Source organism: Aegilops tauschii, chromosome 1, assembly GCF_002575655.3.
Source record: "Aegilops tauschii subsp. strangulata cultivar AL8/78 chromosome 1, Aet v6.0, whole genome shotgun sequence".
NCBI classification, from domain to species: domain Eukaryota; kingdom Viridiplantae; phylum Streptophyta; class Magnoliopsida; order Poales; family Poaceae; genus Aegilops; species Aegilops tauschii.
This window is the reverse complement of record NC_053035.3, coordinates 294,697,164-294,711,687: the sequence shown is the minus strand read 5'-3', so window position 1 is coordinate 294,711,687 and position 14,524 is coordinate 294,697,164. Positions and strand designations below refer to the sequence as shown.

Sequence of the window (14,524 nt, the reverse complement as noted above, 5' to 3'; positions counted from 1 at the left end):
AGCCGGCAAGTACAATAGTTGCATATAAACATGTACTAGTACTTTTTTGAGACATGACCCACCTCATTCTCTCACAACATGCCTAGGAGCGCGTGTTGCAGCCGACTGTTAATCAATAGTCTGCTTCCCTTCTCTCTCCTCCAACTCATTCAAAATATAATATTTAAAAGCTTACAATCCGCCTATGTCATTTCATTGTACTTGCTCTAACTAGTCATCTCGACCAAACAAACGGACACTTAAATGTTTAGGGTTAGTTATTAATAGCTGTGAGCACATCGGGCCGGGCTGCTTGTGCCCTTGTTGGGCTGGGCTGCTTGTGGCATTGCCGCATGGCTGCTGGCTGAGCAATATAGGCTGCGCTGACACGTCTCCACCCCTCCTTCTCTTGTTGGCGTCGCCTCCGTCCGGCTCGGCTTCTTCCACCCGTACCCGTAGATTGATTTCCATCCGGGTCCCTTCCGTTCCACGGCAAGTATCCGTCGCACGGTGAGCTACTGCTGCTGCTGCCGCCTCGCCTAGTCCAATTTCCCTTCTCGTTTGTATCGTCCAAAAAAACTAGGGTTTTACTTTCATCTTCCTCGCCTCGCCTCGCCGCATTGCTCTTTGTTCTATTCTAGTTGGCGGTGGTTGTCGCCCTCCCCCTCTCCAAACCCTAACGGAAAAGGCTTCTTCAGATTCAGGCCCACCCATCGACGTCGTCCATGGCGCTGCAGTACGTGGAGGCGCTGCGGCAGGCGCGGCCGGACCTCGCCGACTGGTACGCCGACCTCGCCGACCTCTACCAGCGCAAGCTCTGGCACCAGCTCACCCTCAAGCTCGACCAATTCCTCCAGATCCCGGCCGCACAGGTACCTACCCCCTTCCACTATCTCCTCCTGTCCTCCACTTCCCCCCTTCTCTCTAGAACCTAGAACCTAGATGTAGATGCAGGCTCCAGATGCGCCCTTAACTGGCATGCGACAACTCATGCGCCTCACATGCTCTAATTCGATTTCGAGCGCTATTATGGTCTGATTTGGTCTCTACGGCAATTGCTGTTTATTCTGCAGACTGGCGACACGCTCATACAGCTCTACAACAATTTCATCTCCGATTTCGAAACAAAAATCAATTTGCTCAAACTCGCCCAGTTCGCGGTCATAGCGTCGCGCCAATATCCCGACAAGGATGCCGCCATCACCTTCCTCGAGGGGATAATCACAAAGCTTCGTGAGACCAGGGAGCTGCGGATCAATGAGCCTATCCTTCACGTCAAGATGCAGATCGCGGCAATTCACCTCGACAAAGGGAACCACAAGGAGTGCAAGAACCTGCTGGAGGAAGGGAAGACCACCCTGGATGGCATGACTGATGTGGATCCAACAGTCCACGCTAGCTTCTACTGGATATCGTCTCAGTACCATAAGTCGCTCCAAGAGTTTGCTGAGTTCTATAAGAACGCACTTCTCTATCTGGCCTACACAACCGTAGGGTCCCTCTCAGAGTCATTCAAGCTGGTAAGTTTTGCAGTTAACAATATCATTGATTGTACAGCAGAAGAATGTGTTTTATTCAGTCCTTTCTTTTATATAGCCTGAAATGTGCCATGGATGTTATTTCTATGTATATTTGATACCTATTGTCTTGAAACAGGACTTGGCATTTGACCTTTCCCTTGCAGCCTTGCTGGGGGACAACATCTACAACTTCGGGGAATTGTTAGCTCACCCTATTGTAAGTATTGCTTGTCCTTTTGTTGAATTAAGTGTTGCTTGTTCGTGCACGACTTTATTGTTCCCAGCCCTGAATTGACGCATTTGTAGTTTGTTTTTTGCATAGTGCGTATGTCATCTATTCCACTTGCTTCTGGATGCTGTTACATGTATCTTTCCACATACTTGATCGTCCTGATTACTAAATGACAATTTCTCTTGAATTCTACACTGCAAGTATCAAAGGATGGATTTTGAAGTACCCACTGAAACTGGGTGCCTTTCACAGTATCAAACACAAATATAGCAGTATTAATTGTTGAATTATCATTGGCAACTATGTTAGTTGGTGTATGCAGTTATAGGCGAGTGATCAAATTTGAGCTATGCAAAAGTTTGACAGAACAGTTATGAAGCCTTTTGTATACAAAGGCATGCACTATATTTACTCATTGACCATGGTTGTCAGCACAGATGATTCTGTTGGTTAACATAAATATAGCAAACTACCTTTTATTTGGACAAGTAATTTGGGTGTACTACTACTAATATTACTACTAATATCTGTTTAAGACAAGCTGACTAGTAGCACATGAACGTCGTTCCTTCTGGATTTGAGTTAAACCTATTTGAAACTTCTCATTCCTGAAGTAGTGAAATTACTCTTGTTTGTACCTTATAGATCAATAGTCTTATTGGGACCAAGGTGGAGTGGGTCTATCACATGTTACAAGCGTTCAACACCGGCAACCTAGCTCTCTACCAAGAGCTTTGTGGGGTTCACAATGCTGCTCTTAGTGCACAGCCTGCATTGGTGCAGAATGAACAGAAACTGCTTGAGAAGATCAATATTCTGTGTCTGATGGAGATAATCTTCAGGTACCATTTTTGGGCTATTACTTTCCAATATCACCTCCATTTCCTGTCGTGTTTTTTCCTAATATTTTTTGTTGTGTTGCATTCTTTAGCCGGCCATCAGAAGATAGAACTATCCCATTAAGTGTTATTGCCAAGCAGACTAAGCTTTCAACCAGCAAAGTGGAATGTCTTCTTATGAAGAGCCTCTCGGTAACTCCATTTCCTACATTCTTCCGCCATAAGATTTCCGTTATGTTCATAGAAGCTTGTGTATTTTGCATAGTTCAAAAAAGCTTTAGGCGTTAATTGTGCGTTTTGCCACCGCCTTGCGCTTTACTGACCAAAGCGCATGCTTATGCGCAGTTATGCACAGATTAAGCATAGTTATGCGCAATCCGTTTTGCCAACGCCTAGAGCGTAGGCGCGCTTAAGCGCTCGCTTAGGCGCGCCTTTTTTAACTATGGTATTTTGTTGTATGCCTCTTGTTTTATGCTTGCAGTATTTTATGTTATGGCTTGGGAATCAAAACCCAACACATATTTAGACAGTGGGTTGTTATGGAACAACAATTTTTAATAATTCGTGATGTGTTACTGTATTGATATTCAGTTCCTTTCTGTTCACTTGTGACGTACTGTTTAGGGGCTATTAAAAACTGTTGGGTTTTGATTGCAAATCCAACTGTTGTTGTGTGAGGTATATACAAATGCCCGTACCTTGTTTTTTTTTTACGTCTACTGTTTGTATTGTCTGTCCATCGTGGCATTACTTCCCATCTGTTTCAGAATGCTGGGTGCTACTCCCTCTGTCTGGTTTATTGGGCCCCCCTCATATTTTGGGTCAAACTTTGGCCATCTGTAAACCTGACAAAATATAAATTATATGAAACAAAAAATATATATTGTTGGATTTGTATTTGAGAGAGATTTCCCATAATATAATTTTTACGACATGTCGTTTACATTTTATAGTTATAAATTTATGGTCAAACTTTAGCCCAAAAGAGGGTACTTATAAGCCCGGACGGAGGTAGTACTTAAGATCTGTTTCAGTTTCTTTCCAGATTTTGTGCATCAGTTCCAGTAGTAGTAATGCCGTCCCCGAATGTTCTTGGGAGCCAAAATCGTGCTTCCTCTCTAGTTGAAGCAGCAGTGGAGTTCCCTGAATTGCATATCTATTTGAAACACTCACATATTTCCTGTCCATTGCAGGTTCATCTCATAGAAGGAATCATCGATGAAGTTGACAGCACGGTTCATGTTTCGTGGGTCCAGCCTAGAGTACTTGGCATCCCACAGGTGAAGGCGTTGCGTGAGCGCCTGGACTCGTGGGTAGGCAAAGTGCATACCACGCTGTTGTCCATCGAGGCAGAGACCCCCGATCTCGTGGCGGCTTAGCTTCTTGGCCGAAAATGATTCTGAATAGGCTTTGGTTGTCAGCAAGGCGGCGGTGTAAAACGAGAGACCATCTGGCTGTGCTGCGCGTGCTAGCTGCTCTTTTCTTGATAACGAAAACTTGTTGCCTTGGGTGTCCTATTGGTCTGGACTTGTAACTTGCTTCTATCATCACGGATCGAAACAGAGAAATCATACCGGCAGAGGGCGTCACTAGCTTTTTCCTGTTGAACTTTATAATCTGTAATCCAGCGGTTTGGCATTTTTTCTTCTTCCATTGTGCTATGGACATGGACACGCAGGAAAATCTTGCTCATTTTCTTATGTTTGTGCCAGACAATGAGCCTTTTGAATTCTGGCTGCGTACGGTTTCTAACGATGCAACGCGTGGGCCTCATTTTTAATTGCATCAAAGAGCTTCAGATTGTTGTTTCTCACTCTGAAAGCTGCACCCTTGGCTATTGCTTGTAATGCATCATTGCTAAGCATGCATCAATTTCGATCGCATGATAAATAAACCCAAAATGCAGTATCATACTCTATCTACTTGTAAAACCTCGAGACGAAACCATGCAACTTCGACATATAGTAACAACAACAACAAAGCCTTTAGTTTCAACTTGGTTAGAGGTGCCCATAAGATCTTCACGCACCCCTGTATATGCCTAGTCTTTTTGGTGATATTTCAGTCCTTTATATCTTTTTTACGGACTCTTTCATGTTAAATTTGGTCTATCCCGAACTTTTTTGATATTATCTGCACGCTTTAACCGTCCGCTATGCACATTGAATATGCCGAAAGCATCTCAACGATGTTGGATAAGCTTCTTTACAGATTTAACATACATCAAATACCATGTGAAATGATCCATCAATGTTACTATGTCCAGACAGTCAAAAGAAATTGTTACTGTGTCCAGTACTCGTATTTGGGAGGTTTGCCTGCCGTTTCAGCCTCCTTCCTCCCCACGTAACGCAGCGCCGCCGCCGTGCCCGTGCCGGCGGCGCTTGCTTGCTCTCCTCTCCATGCAATTAGGCATATATCACTGAGCTCCTCCCCGCCCGTGTTCGCGCCTGCAATGCCAGCCTCGCCATCCCCGCCCACTCGCTGCTTCTATGCTCCACGCCGCACGGAGGCGGACACCGCCGCTCCCTGCCAGGCTCGCCGCCGCCTTCTTCGCCGCCAAGCCCCAGCCCCAGCCGCCCGCCCTCTCGCCGCAGATCGTCGAGGCCGCCGTCTCCCGCTGCCCCTCCGACGCCCTCGCGCTCTCCTTCTTCCTCTGGTGCGCTCGCCGCCCCGCCTACTTCCACCCGCCCTCGTCCTTCGACCGCGTCCTCCCCGCCGCCACGCGCCTCGCGTCCCGCCTCGGCACCGCCCCCGCGCTCCTCCGCGAGCTCCAGAGCCTGGGCTGCCCCATCAGGCCCCACACCTTCCTGCTCCTGCTCAGGCTCTACTGGCGCGGGGGCCTGTACCCGCTCGTGCTCCACCTGTTCGACGAAATGCCCCACTGGGGCTTCCACCACAACGCCTTCGCGCGCAATGTCGTCCTCGACGTCCTGCTCAGGACCGGCTGCGCCGACGACGCGCTGCGCTTCGTGCAGGGTAACCCGTCGCCCAACTACCTCACCTATGCCATTGTCCTGACTCATCTCTCCAGAGCCGGGGATTGGTCAGGGATGCGCGTCTGTTTCACAGCTATGCTGAGCCAAGGTTTTCTCCCCAGCGCCACTTCTCTCGCCTCGGTGTTTGCCTGTTGCAGTAAGGCCGGGACCATGGCCGAGCTAATGCAGCTGCTGTCGTATGCGCTTGTCTCGGGCCAGCAGCTCACTTCAGCCATGTGGACGTGTCTCATCGCTCGTATGTGCAGTGAGGGAAGGCTAAGCGAGGCCTGTCAAACCCTGGGAAATATGGTGCGTTCTGGCTCTTCTCCCACGGTGGTGACTTACACACCGCTTGTCAGAGGTCTCTTCCGAGCTGGGAGGCATGACATTGCCAGTGAGCTCTTGGGATCCATGGCATCCAACGGTTGCATCCCTGACCTTGTTATGTATAATGTTCTGATGGACTGCATGATGAGGGAGAGGAGGTACGATGAGGCCATAGACATCTACCTACATCTTCATGGGAGCCAGATAAAGCCGGATGCATACACTTTGTCTACTTTGGTTCAGGTATTGCAGTTGTCACGGAACATAGATCTTCTCCCTAGGTTAATCCTGGGCTCGGATATCTCTTATGATCTTGTGGCTTGCAATTCTATGCTGAGTGCTCTGTGCAAGTCAGGGTTTCCATCTGAAGCCCTTCAGTTCTACATTGATATGATTGGTTTGGGCATCAGGCCAGACAGCTACAGTTATGTTGGATTGTTGGATAGTTTGTGTCACTTGGGAAGGATAGATCATGCAGTCAACCTTTACCGCAGTGTTGTCACAAGCAATCTTGATTCAGACGCCTACGTCCATGCAGCCATCCTCCGTGGCCTTGTTAGAAGGGGCCAGAACATAATGGCATTTAGGATTCTCAGGGAGGCTGTGCGTCAAAATTATGCACTTGATAACGTGTGCTACACCATTGTTCTGCATGGTCTATTCCGAGGTCATTTTGTTCAAGAGGCTCGCGATTTGTTTGACAAGATGAAGGATTCAGGAGTTGCTTCCAACACTTGTACATACAATGTAATGCTTCGTGGACTGTGTAGAGCCAGGGATATGTTTGCAGTCACGCAGTTACTAACAGAAATGGAAGGCGCCAATGTTCATATGGATAGTACCTCATTCAACGTGGTAGTTGTGCTCTTAGTGAAATTGCAGCGCATCAGTTCGGCAACAGCTTTGATAAGAGAAATGCTCAATCTAGGCATGAAACTTAACACCAAAACTTGCTGGTTACTTTCTCAATCAATTGGTCATAGATTCGTTTTGGAGGATTCTATCAGTGCTGAAAGTGATGTATCTGACTCAACATGCGATCTGCTTGTATGCTCAGCTTCATAGTCTACTTTTCGATGGAACAAGCTTGCTGTTTATGGTATCTGCACTTTTGTGATGTAATTGATACAAAATATAAAATACTGAAGGCTGGAGAAATTCTAAATGAATTTCTACCACACAGAGATCCTTGCTATAACAATTTTCCCTTGAAGCGCCCAACAAAAATTACCATAATTATTGAAGAGATGTTTACCTCGTAGGTACATACCTTTTGAATATCATCCCACCATTATGTTGATAAATTTTAAAATGTATCCATAACTTTGGGTTCTACTCAGATGCAGGTTGGTGAGACATGTGCAGTTTGATTTGACACCGAGAATGAGGCAGTCTGTTTTTGTCAATATTGGATCTTTCCATGACACAATGCTGATGTACTATATTTGAAGAGGCTTACACCTAAATGATTTTGCAATGCCGCCCATGGGCTAGATTTGAAAGAAATTGCAGGTATACTTTAGTTGTTTCTTCACAGCAGTTTTCAAATTGTACCCTTATGCATTCTCTTCAGAATATAGTTTAAAAGTGTATCATCGTTACATAAGTTTGAACTATGCAATGCACAATTTCTTTTTTTTTTGACTATTTGCAGTTTAGGAATTTCCCAGTCCATTTTTTAGTAATTTGCGTTGATGTATTATTTTTACAAAGAAAATGGTATTTCTGTATCCGTTTTAGCACTATCATGTCTATATATTATATGGAATGTGCACAAACATTTCTATGATATCGCTATTGGTCTGAATAGGAGTGGTGAGCTCCAACTCTGAATTGTAGGAAGTTGTATCCCGAAAGGTCAGGTACTTGTAAGCTATGACAATCATATTTTGTCAAGAAAGATAGTAAGAGTTGTGACCAAAGAATGACATTAAGCTCAAATGCGAGAGATTGTGTAATGTAAATTATTGACATACTGACAAAACATTACAACCAAAAATAATGATAATATACTAGAGATATCCTATGCCAATTGTTGTAACTTGATCTGGATTCAGCTGCAGATTAACCCATCATGTTATGAGAATGTGGTTCATAGAGTGCCCTTTTGGCCTGCTAGGGAACCCAATATTGTACTGTTGTCTTCAGCAATCAGTATGTGAATCCAACAAGAGCTATGAAGCTTCAGCATGAATTGGGTCAAGGGAAAGAGAATGACCCGCCTAACTGTTGATTGGCAGCTGATGATGGAGGATTGATTGCAATCCAGAGCAATGAAATAGTGATGGAAACTAATCCAGCCCAGACATACACAATGGTGGGTGTCCTGCCTCTCCTGCCCATGAGCCCCTTTGCAAATGGATATAAATGGGCAAGCACCCAGAAGCTGAAAAACACTCCACCAAGAAGCTTGCTCCATTGCGGGATTGTGCTGTAAATTGTGCGGCTGAAGCCAACAGCAATGGCAACAAGGTTCACCATGATGATGGTGAGAGGTGGTATCATCAATGAAGTCCACTTTACTTCGTAGAGTTCTGCAAATTCATCATCGATATCGTCACCCACCTGCTTTGATGTGAGTGTGAATGAGATCTCAATCCCTGCAACAACTTTCAGTAGACCTTGCATCACAGCAGCTAGGTGAGCACTAGTTCCACCAATAAGCCAGAATTGTTCATTTCGCCACCACTCTTCCAGTGCAATTCCAGACCACTTGATCTCCAGCATGGCCAGGAGACAAAGCGTGACGGTGATGATAAGTAGGTATGTCAGGAAGGTGACATTGAGTGTTTGCACAATGAACTGCCCTGAGAAAAGGGAGAGTGCTGGAAGGAAGCAGTAGACAATGAGGAAGATGGATGTGAAGGGATATATGCCAACATTGAGGTATGCAATCCTTTGTAGTACCTGTGAAGAAAAAATGGTTTGTCATATTTTTGGTGAGTCTACTTTAGTAAGGGATAGAAATAGAAAGTCTAGAGGGGCATATACCTTCATTTTGGAGCTGGCAAACAATGCATTGTTCCGAGAGAAAAAGATCTCGACAGAACCAGTAGCCCACCGAAGCACCTGGTGAAGACGATCTGTGAGATTGATAGGGGCAGTGCCGCGGAAGGCATCACGCTGTGTGACACAGTACACTGACTTCCATCCACGATTATGCATGCGGTACCCTGTCACGACATCCTCAGTGACAGATCCATAGATCCACCCCACACGAGTGCCCCACTCTGTCTTCTCCTCATACCAACATGAAACTACACTGATTGCTTCTGCCACAATGGATGCATCCAGTATTTCACGTGGAATTGTTAGAGCACCAGGTGGACGCCCATTCTTGACAGATGGATGGTCAGCCAAGGGCCTTCCCTGGAACTCTGCTACTGGGATGGAGTCAATCAGAAAGCTGGAATTTCCAAACTTCTTCGGGAATGTGGCGAGGTTCATGCTGTCCCCGTCAAAATCACCCATACGGAGAGCCATTGTCTCCTCGGGATTAGCATTGGAAGCAGATGCCTTGCGTCCTCGTGGGAGGCAGCAACCACAAAAGCCTGGGCTGTGATCCTTGGAACGAGGTGGGTCAAAGCCATATAGGGCGATTCGCCGGAAGAGGCACCCAGTGCCGACATACACTGGTCCTTGCAGACCATCAAGAGCACGCATGTTTATATCAAAGAAAACAGTATTGTGGTTAGCATACCGGTCAGAAGGATCAATGCCTTCAAACCTCTGAGGAAACTGCACATAGCAGAGTCGGTCACCACCACGGTCCATCATGAAGCACATGCCCTCCCTGAAGGCCTTTGAGTTGTAAACGTAGTGATCACAGTCCAGATTAAGAATGAAGGGGCCATTGGACATGATGGCTGATGCACGGACCAATGCATTCATGGCACCTGCTTTCTTGTTGTGATCATATCCCGGACGTTTCTCACGTGACATGTACACCAGCATTGGAAGTCTTGTATCCACTTCTGAAAAGTCAAGAGGTGACTTTTCAATGTTCCCATACATTGGCATGTCACTTGGTGGTTTCAGCATAACCTGTGATATAGAAGAAACATGTAAATAACTAGGTCTAGACCAGAAATTGTGTTTACGCGATCATCATCGAATCAGTACCTGTATGATTCCTGCATGATCACCACGTGCATGATCTTGTGACGAATGAATCCATGTACCAGGCCAGTGAGTGCTATCAGCCATCCATGTTGCCTTGGGAATCTTCACTGGCTCAAATTGCTCATCGCCTCCAGCCTTGATCTTTTCCCTTTGAAGATTCATTGCCTGGATTTCCTCACGGGCATGGTATGCATCAGAGCGGCGCCTGATGGAATCTGGCAAGCCGTTAACGCGGACCTTGAACTCGTCATACTCACGCTTGATCCTTCTCCTGTCCTTTACAAAGTCGGCCTTCACCTTATTCTTGAAAGGATCTCTCTTCAGGTTGAAGTAGCTGTCTGGGTTCCTGGGTTCAATGTCATGCTTCCTGCAGAATGGCACCCAGAAATTAGCAAAGCTTGCTGCCTCAGCCATCGCCTCGAAGGTCAGCAGTGCCCCTCCATCATCTGACACATAACATGCAAGCTTATCGACAGGGTAGTCAACTGCAAGGATTGAGAGAATTGTGTTTGCTGTGACCAGGACCGGCTCCTTTTCTGGATCAGCAGTTGACACAAAGATATCAATTCCAGGGAGATCAGATTTGCCTGTTGGATTGCTCGGCGTTGGTGTCTCAAACTTTTCTTTAAGCACAGAGAGATCAGTAGCACGGTTGATAGGGCAAAGCTTTGGAAGCTGGTCCAACACCCATGACAATGCGAACCAGAGCTCACAAACAATTGACATTCCCCAGAGCCAGATGGCGTCATCATTTTGATGCTTGATACGCCACATGAGGAAGAAGGCCAGTGCAACCAAGCGGATGAGGACAAGGAGCCTGCATGCAAGAGACAGTTCAGACAAGAGGATGGTATCACAAAATAGCAATGCACCTAGATGTTGTCATGTACTCCCTCCATTCCAGAATATAAGGTCCGCACGCTTTTTGAGATTTAAGTTTGACCATAAATTTAACCAATGCAATGTGAGTTATGTGTCATAAAAATATACCATTAAATTCATATTCAAAAGAAATTTTCAATGGTATAATTTTTTAGTAACATGATTTATGTATTGTTGGTTTAATTGATGGTCAAAGCTAAATCTCGAAAAATGCGTGCACCTTATATTCTGGAATGGAGGGAGTATTAATAAATATCGGTATATTTTCTGTGTAACTGAAATTTGAACCAACAAGTAGTAGAATACTATGCAAGTGTGGGATCTTTGCATTTTCTTTTCAACTGTTATATGTGGATTTTTGTAAAGTTTTGTGACAGAGAACACATTTAACTAGTCTGTGTGCACATGCTATGGTATTTGGAAGAAAATTGCAAGCTTACTGTATAGGCACACTTTTTAACTAGTCTGTACACATACTATGATCTTTGGCTGAAATTGACAACTCAGTCACTCTATATATGCATTTGATTGGTATTGAAACCAATTGGTATAGTAGGGCTATTTACTTGGCTTCCTTGTAGCATTTCTCTTTGCTAGACTACAGTGTGAAGGTTAACAGCATCTGGCTTTAATCACTTTTTAACACCATCAATTTTATTAGGGGTTGGCCTAATGAGAGGGTAATGCAAAACTGCAGTTCCTTTAGTTTAATGTAAAATCAATCGATTCGTTATTCTTGTGTTAGTGGGTAAGCCAGCATACTTCTTGTTTAGGCATTAACCCGTACATATAACTTTTGATTGGCAGGTAACAGTAATGGCACATGTTTTTAAGGAAAAAAGATGGCACCTGTAAGGACTGATGACAGCAGCTGGAATCTGGAGCTTGCGGGTGAGCGGCCGCCATGGTTTAGACATGAGCTCCTTGGGGTGCCCTGGTACTCCATTTCTGCCATCATCGTCCACATTGTCGTCTGGCCAAATGGCATTACCATAGCCATATGTCCCCTTGGTCTCAAAGAGCCAGCGGTTATGGTCAAACTCACCGGACTGGTTGTTCATAGTGCCCTGCTTCACCAACGAAAGACGCCTCTCCATCTTGCCCCCTGGCCCATGTGGCAGCGACAGAGCCCGTGTCAGCTCATTGCTGGAGTTGGAGAGGACTTCTTCCCACTCGGTGTGCTTGTAAAGCTCTTTGCACCCGGGGCAGACACCTCCGCCACCCTTGACGGCGTCGGTGAAGCAGTCGACGCAGATTTTGAAGTCACACTCACAGGGGAGGATGTCCTCCCCACGGCCATTGCGCATGATCTTGCTGTTGCATCCCTCGACCATGCAGATGGAGCCCTTGGGGCCAGATCGACCCATGTCGGAGTCAGGGCCCTGCTTGTCCATGACATGGGCACGGGTGACGCTGTTGAAGCCGCCGGTGAAGAGCGAGCTGGAGACGTACTGCTCGTCGGCCTTGGTGCCGTCCTCCTCCATGGGCTGGTTGTCGGGCGTCATGGGGATGTGGACATGGTAGTCCTGGAAGTCGACGCTGCTGATCTCTGAGTCAAGGTCGTCGCGCGAGTAGCTGATGAAGCGCCCAGACTCTGTTCGCCGCCCGAAGACCACCTGCGGCGCCGATGTTGGCGCTGTCGGTGGCTTGCTGGGGCCGTGCGGCGGCACGCGGCTGGAGCCGCTGTTCTTGAGGATTCCCTTGGACCCCATGGCCTCCTCCGTACGTGCTCTTTACTTTGACTCTCTTTTTCCTCGTGATGTTGTTGCTATGTTGTTATCTTGTGGCTGATCTGCAGGACGAATAATATGACGAAACAAAGGAAAACATTGATATTAGTCTCGCTGTAGGTTTATTTTTGCCAAGACATATTTGGAAAGCACAGCATACAGGAAATCAAATCGTAATCGGCAGATCATAACAACCAATAAACGCAGCCTGGGTGACGCAAAAACGAAATTCAAATGGATGCATGCAGGTTGTTTCTCTTTTTTTTTTTCCTCCAGGAAAAGGGGGAGAATAAATGGCAAGAGTATTTTGCTTTGTAAGGAAAGGAAAACGATGAATCAGTAGATTACATAGAGGGTGCATGCAATCAGGAAGGCGAATTGGGAATGTAGAGCAAGAGCAAAGGAAGGTTACCTTTCCCCCCTCATCTGTTGTGGTGCGGCAATGGCGATGGAATGGAAGAAAGGTAGTAATGAGGAAGCGCGTCCACGCCCATGGCTGTATTTGAATGGTTCCATCCAATCAGCCAACTGGAGTGGAATCGAAGAGGTGCGTCGAGACTGGGGAGGCGCCAAGGAGAGGGGCGCACGACTACTCGGTGCTCATGCATGATGCATACATTCATACCATACATGCGATGCAATCATCAGTCCCGTTCATACCGATGGATGCCTGCTTACTTAATTACAGTATAACTTAATCATCCACACCTGATACCTGCTTTTACTAATTCTTTTATACATCTGCCACTACCATCCTTATTACTGCAACTTGGTTTTACCTTGTCAATCAGTCAATGATGTCTTTCTCACCTAGACACTGACCGTGTAATTTGTTTTTGTCTTTTTTGCTTTGCACCAGAGGGCCCAAGTCGTGCAGTGAAAACCTAGTCAACCCCCCCAACACACGGTGGGTAGCTTCGCGCAACAAACGTCCAGGCTCGTGGTCAAAGCATCAACCAAATGCATCGTGCTCGCTACTCCGACTCCTCACTGACATCATACACCCTGCAATCCAACCGCCAAATTCCACTCATGGACAAATACGTAGAAAAGAAGATATGTATAAATAGATTCATTTTTATACGCTCTACATGCAAATCATGCAATTTCATGCCTGTCATGATTCTTTTTTCTGGTGTCTACATTATTTTTCCTGTGCCAGACTTGAGCATTTGTCGTACGTACGCTCTGTTTTGCTTCTCCCATGCCCATACACCTGCACACGGGTTTGGGTTCCATAAATTTTGACAATATGCATGCGCGAGGCCACTTCAGCAACCAACGCACGGATACTCTGAGAAAAGATAACACGTTCCAGAGGTCAACTCTGTCGAATTTTTCAAGTATCAACAACATGCATGGCATTACTTCACATGCATCCTGCGAGTTGCGCACACGACCAATCTTGTTTCCGTCTCACGTTTTATAACATGATCAAATCTATGCAAATTTAATTTCCCAAATCGTAATATATGGGCAGACCCTCGTCTTCCACAGAATGTGGTGGGTTTCTGAGTCTGGGAAAGTGATATAGCTCTTCATTGATTTTTCGGGTCAAATTGTGATGCATATGCTTGAGCCAGCACTAGGGGCGTGCTTGGTTGCCGCTTGAAACAGTAGCCGCGTTGCATGCCCATCTCCAGCCAGGTTCTTGAAATGCAGCCTCATATGCGACGTCTGCAGGTTGTTTGGTTGCCTGCATCTAGCTCCCTGCATTAGGTAATACACAAGTGCACCTTGTTTGGTTGCCTGCATTGGCCCAAGCGGCACATGAACATGGTGTTTGGTTGCCCGCATGGGGTATGATTAAGAGCTAGCACTTGCACTTAGCACACAGGGTTAAGAGCTAGCAGAGGGAGGGGGAGAAGAAATGCATTGTGCGCTGGACAATGGCGACTGCGGTGGATAGTGGCCG

At 46.2% G+C, this 14,524-nt stretch overlaps 3 protein-coding genes across 5 annotated transcripts; 2 read left to right on the top strand and 1 right to left on the bottom strand.

Annotated features, from left to right (window-relative positions):
- Nucleotides 1-314: 314 nt before the first annotated feature.
- LOC109784656 (26S proteasome non-ATPase regulatory subunit 13 homolog B) lies at nucleotides 315-4,270 on the top strand. 2 transcript variants are annotated; one of them, XM_020343253.4, is made up of 7 exons: nucleotides 315-489; nucleotides 678-851; nucleotides 1,053-1,499; nucleotides 1,636-1,716; nucleotides 2,377-2,573; nucleotides 2,663-2,762; nucleotides 3,764-4,270. In XM_020343253.4, exons 2-7 carry the CDS (start codon nucleotides 705-707, stop codon nucleotides 3,947-3,949), a joined length of 1,158 nt encoding a protein of 385 aa, XP_020198842.1. In that variant the 5' UTR covers nucleotides 315-489; nucleotides 678-704; the 3' UTR covers nucleotides 3,950-4,270. The 2 variants fall into 2 exon arrangements, with proteins under 2 accessions (XP_020198842.1, XP_073352537.1); XM_073496436.1 differs by having other exon boundaries at nucleotides 391-471.
- Nucleotides 4,271-4,871: 601 nt separating this feature from the next.
- Nucleotides 4,872-13,770, top strand: LOC120976677 (uncharacterized). Of its 2 annotated transcripts, none has more exons than XM_073496433.1 (4): nucleotides 4,872-7,137; nucleotides 7,222-7,387; nucleotides 11,687-12,601; nucleotides 13,469-13,770. In XM_073496433.1, exon 1 carries the CDS (start codon nucleotides 5,063-5,065, stop codon nucleotides 6,938-6,940), a length of 1,878 nt encoding a protein of 625 aa, XP_073352534.1. In that variant the 5' UTR covers nucleotides 4,872-5,062; the 3' UTR covers nucleotides 6,941-7,137; nucleotides 7,222-7,387; nucleotides 11,687-12,601; nucleotides 13,469-13,770. The 2 variants fall into 2 exon arrangements, with proteins under 2 accessions (XP_073352534.1, XP_073352533.1); XM_073496432.1 differs by having other exon boundaries at nucleotides 4,878-7,137; nucleotides 7,216-7,387.
- LOC109784657 (cellulose synthase-like protein D1) lies at nucleotides 7,791-12,619 on the bottom strand. Its single transcript, XM_020343255.4, has 4 exons — nucleotides 11,729-12,619; nucleotides 9,998-10,814; nucleotides 8,867-9,919; nucleotides 7,791-8,782 (listed from the first exon to the last, which is right to left on the bottom strand). The coding sequence occupies exons 1-4, from the start codon at nucleotides 12,589-12,591 to the stop codon at nucleotides 8,075-8,077; spliced, it is 3,441 nt and encodes a 1,146-aa protein (XP_020198844.1). The 5' UTR covers nucleotides 12,592-12,619; the 3' UTR covers nucleotides 7,791-8,074.
- Nucleotides 13,771-14,524: the final 754 nt, after the last annotated feature.

What these genes read in the sequence shown, in the direction of transcription:
- LOC109784656 (XM_020343253.4), top strand. Translation starts at nt 705, where the DNA reads ATGGCGCTGCAGTACGTGGAGGCGCTGCGGCAGGCGCGGCCGGACCTC. An exon ending in TCCAGATCCCGGCCGCACAG is followed by an intron (nt 852 to 1,052) that starts GTACCTACCCCC and finishes TTTATTCTGCAG; the next exon opens with ACTGGCGACACGCTCATACA. An exon ending in AATTGTTAGCTCACCCTATT is followed by an intron (nt 1,717 to 2,376) that starts GTAAGTATTGCT and finishes TGTACCTTATAG; the next exon opens with ATCAATAGTCTTATTGGGAC.
- LOC109784657 (XM_020343255.4), bottom strand. Translation starts at nt 12,591, where the DNA reads ATGGGGTCCAAGGGAATCCTCAAGAACAGCGGCTCCAGCCGCGTGCCG. An exon ending in GCTGTCATCAGTCCTTACAG is followed by an intron (nt 10,815 to 11,728) that starts GTGCCATCTTTT and finishes TCTTGCATGCAG; the next exon opens with GCTCCTTGTCCTCATCCGCT. An exon ending in TTGCCAGCTCCAAAATGAAG is followed by an intron (nt 8,783 to 8,866) that starts GTATATGCCCCT and finishes TTTTCTTCACAG; the next exon opens with GTACTACAAAGGATTGCATA.
- LOC120976677 (XM_073496433.1), top strand. Translation starts at nt 5,063, where the DNA reads ATGCTCCACGCCGCACGGAGGCGGACACCGCCGCTCCCTGCCAGGCTC.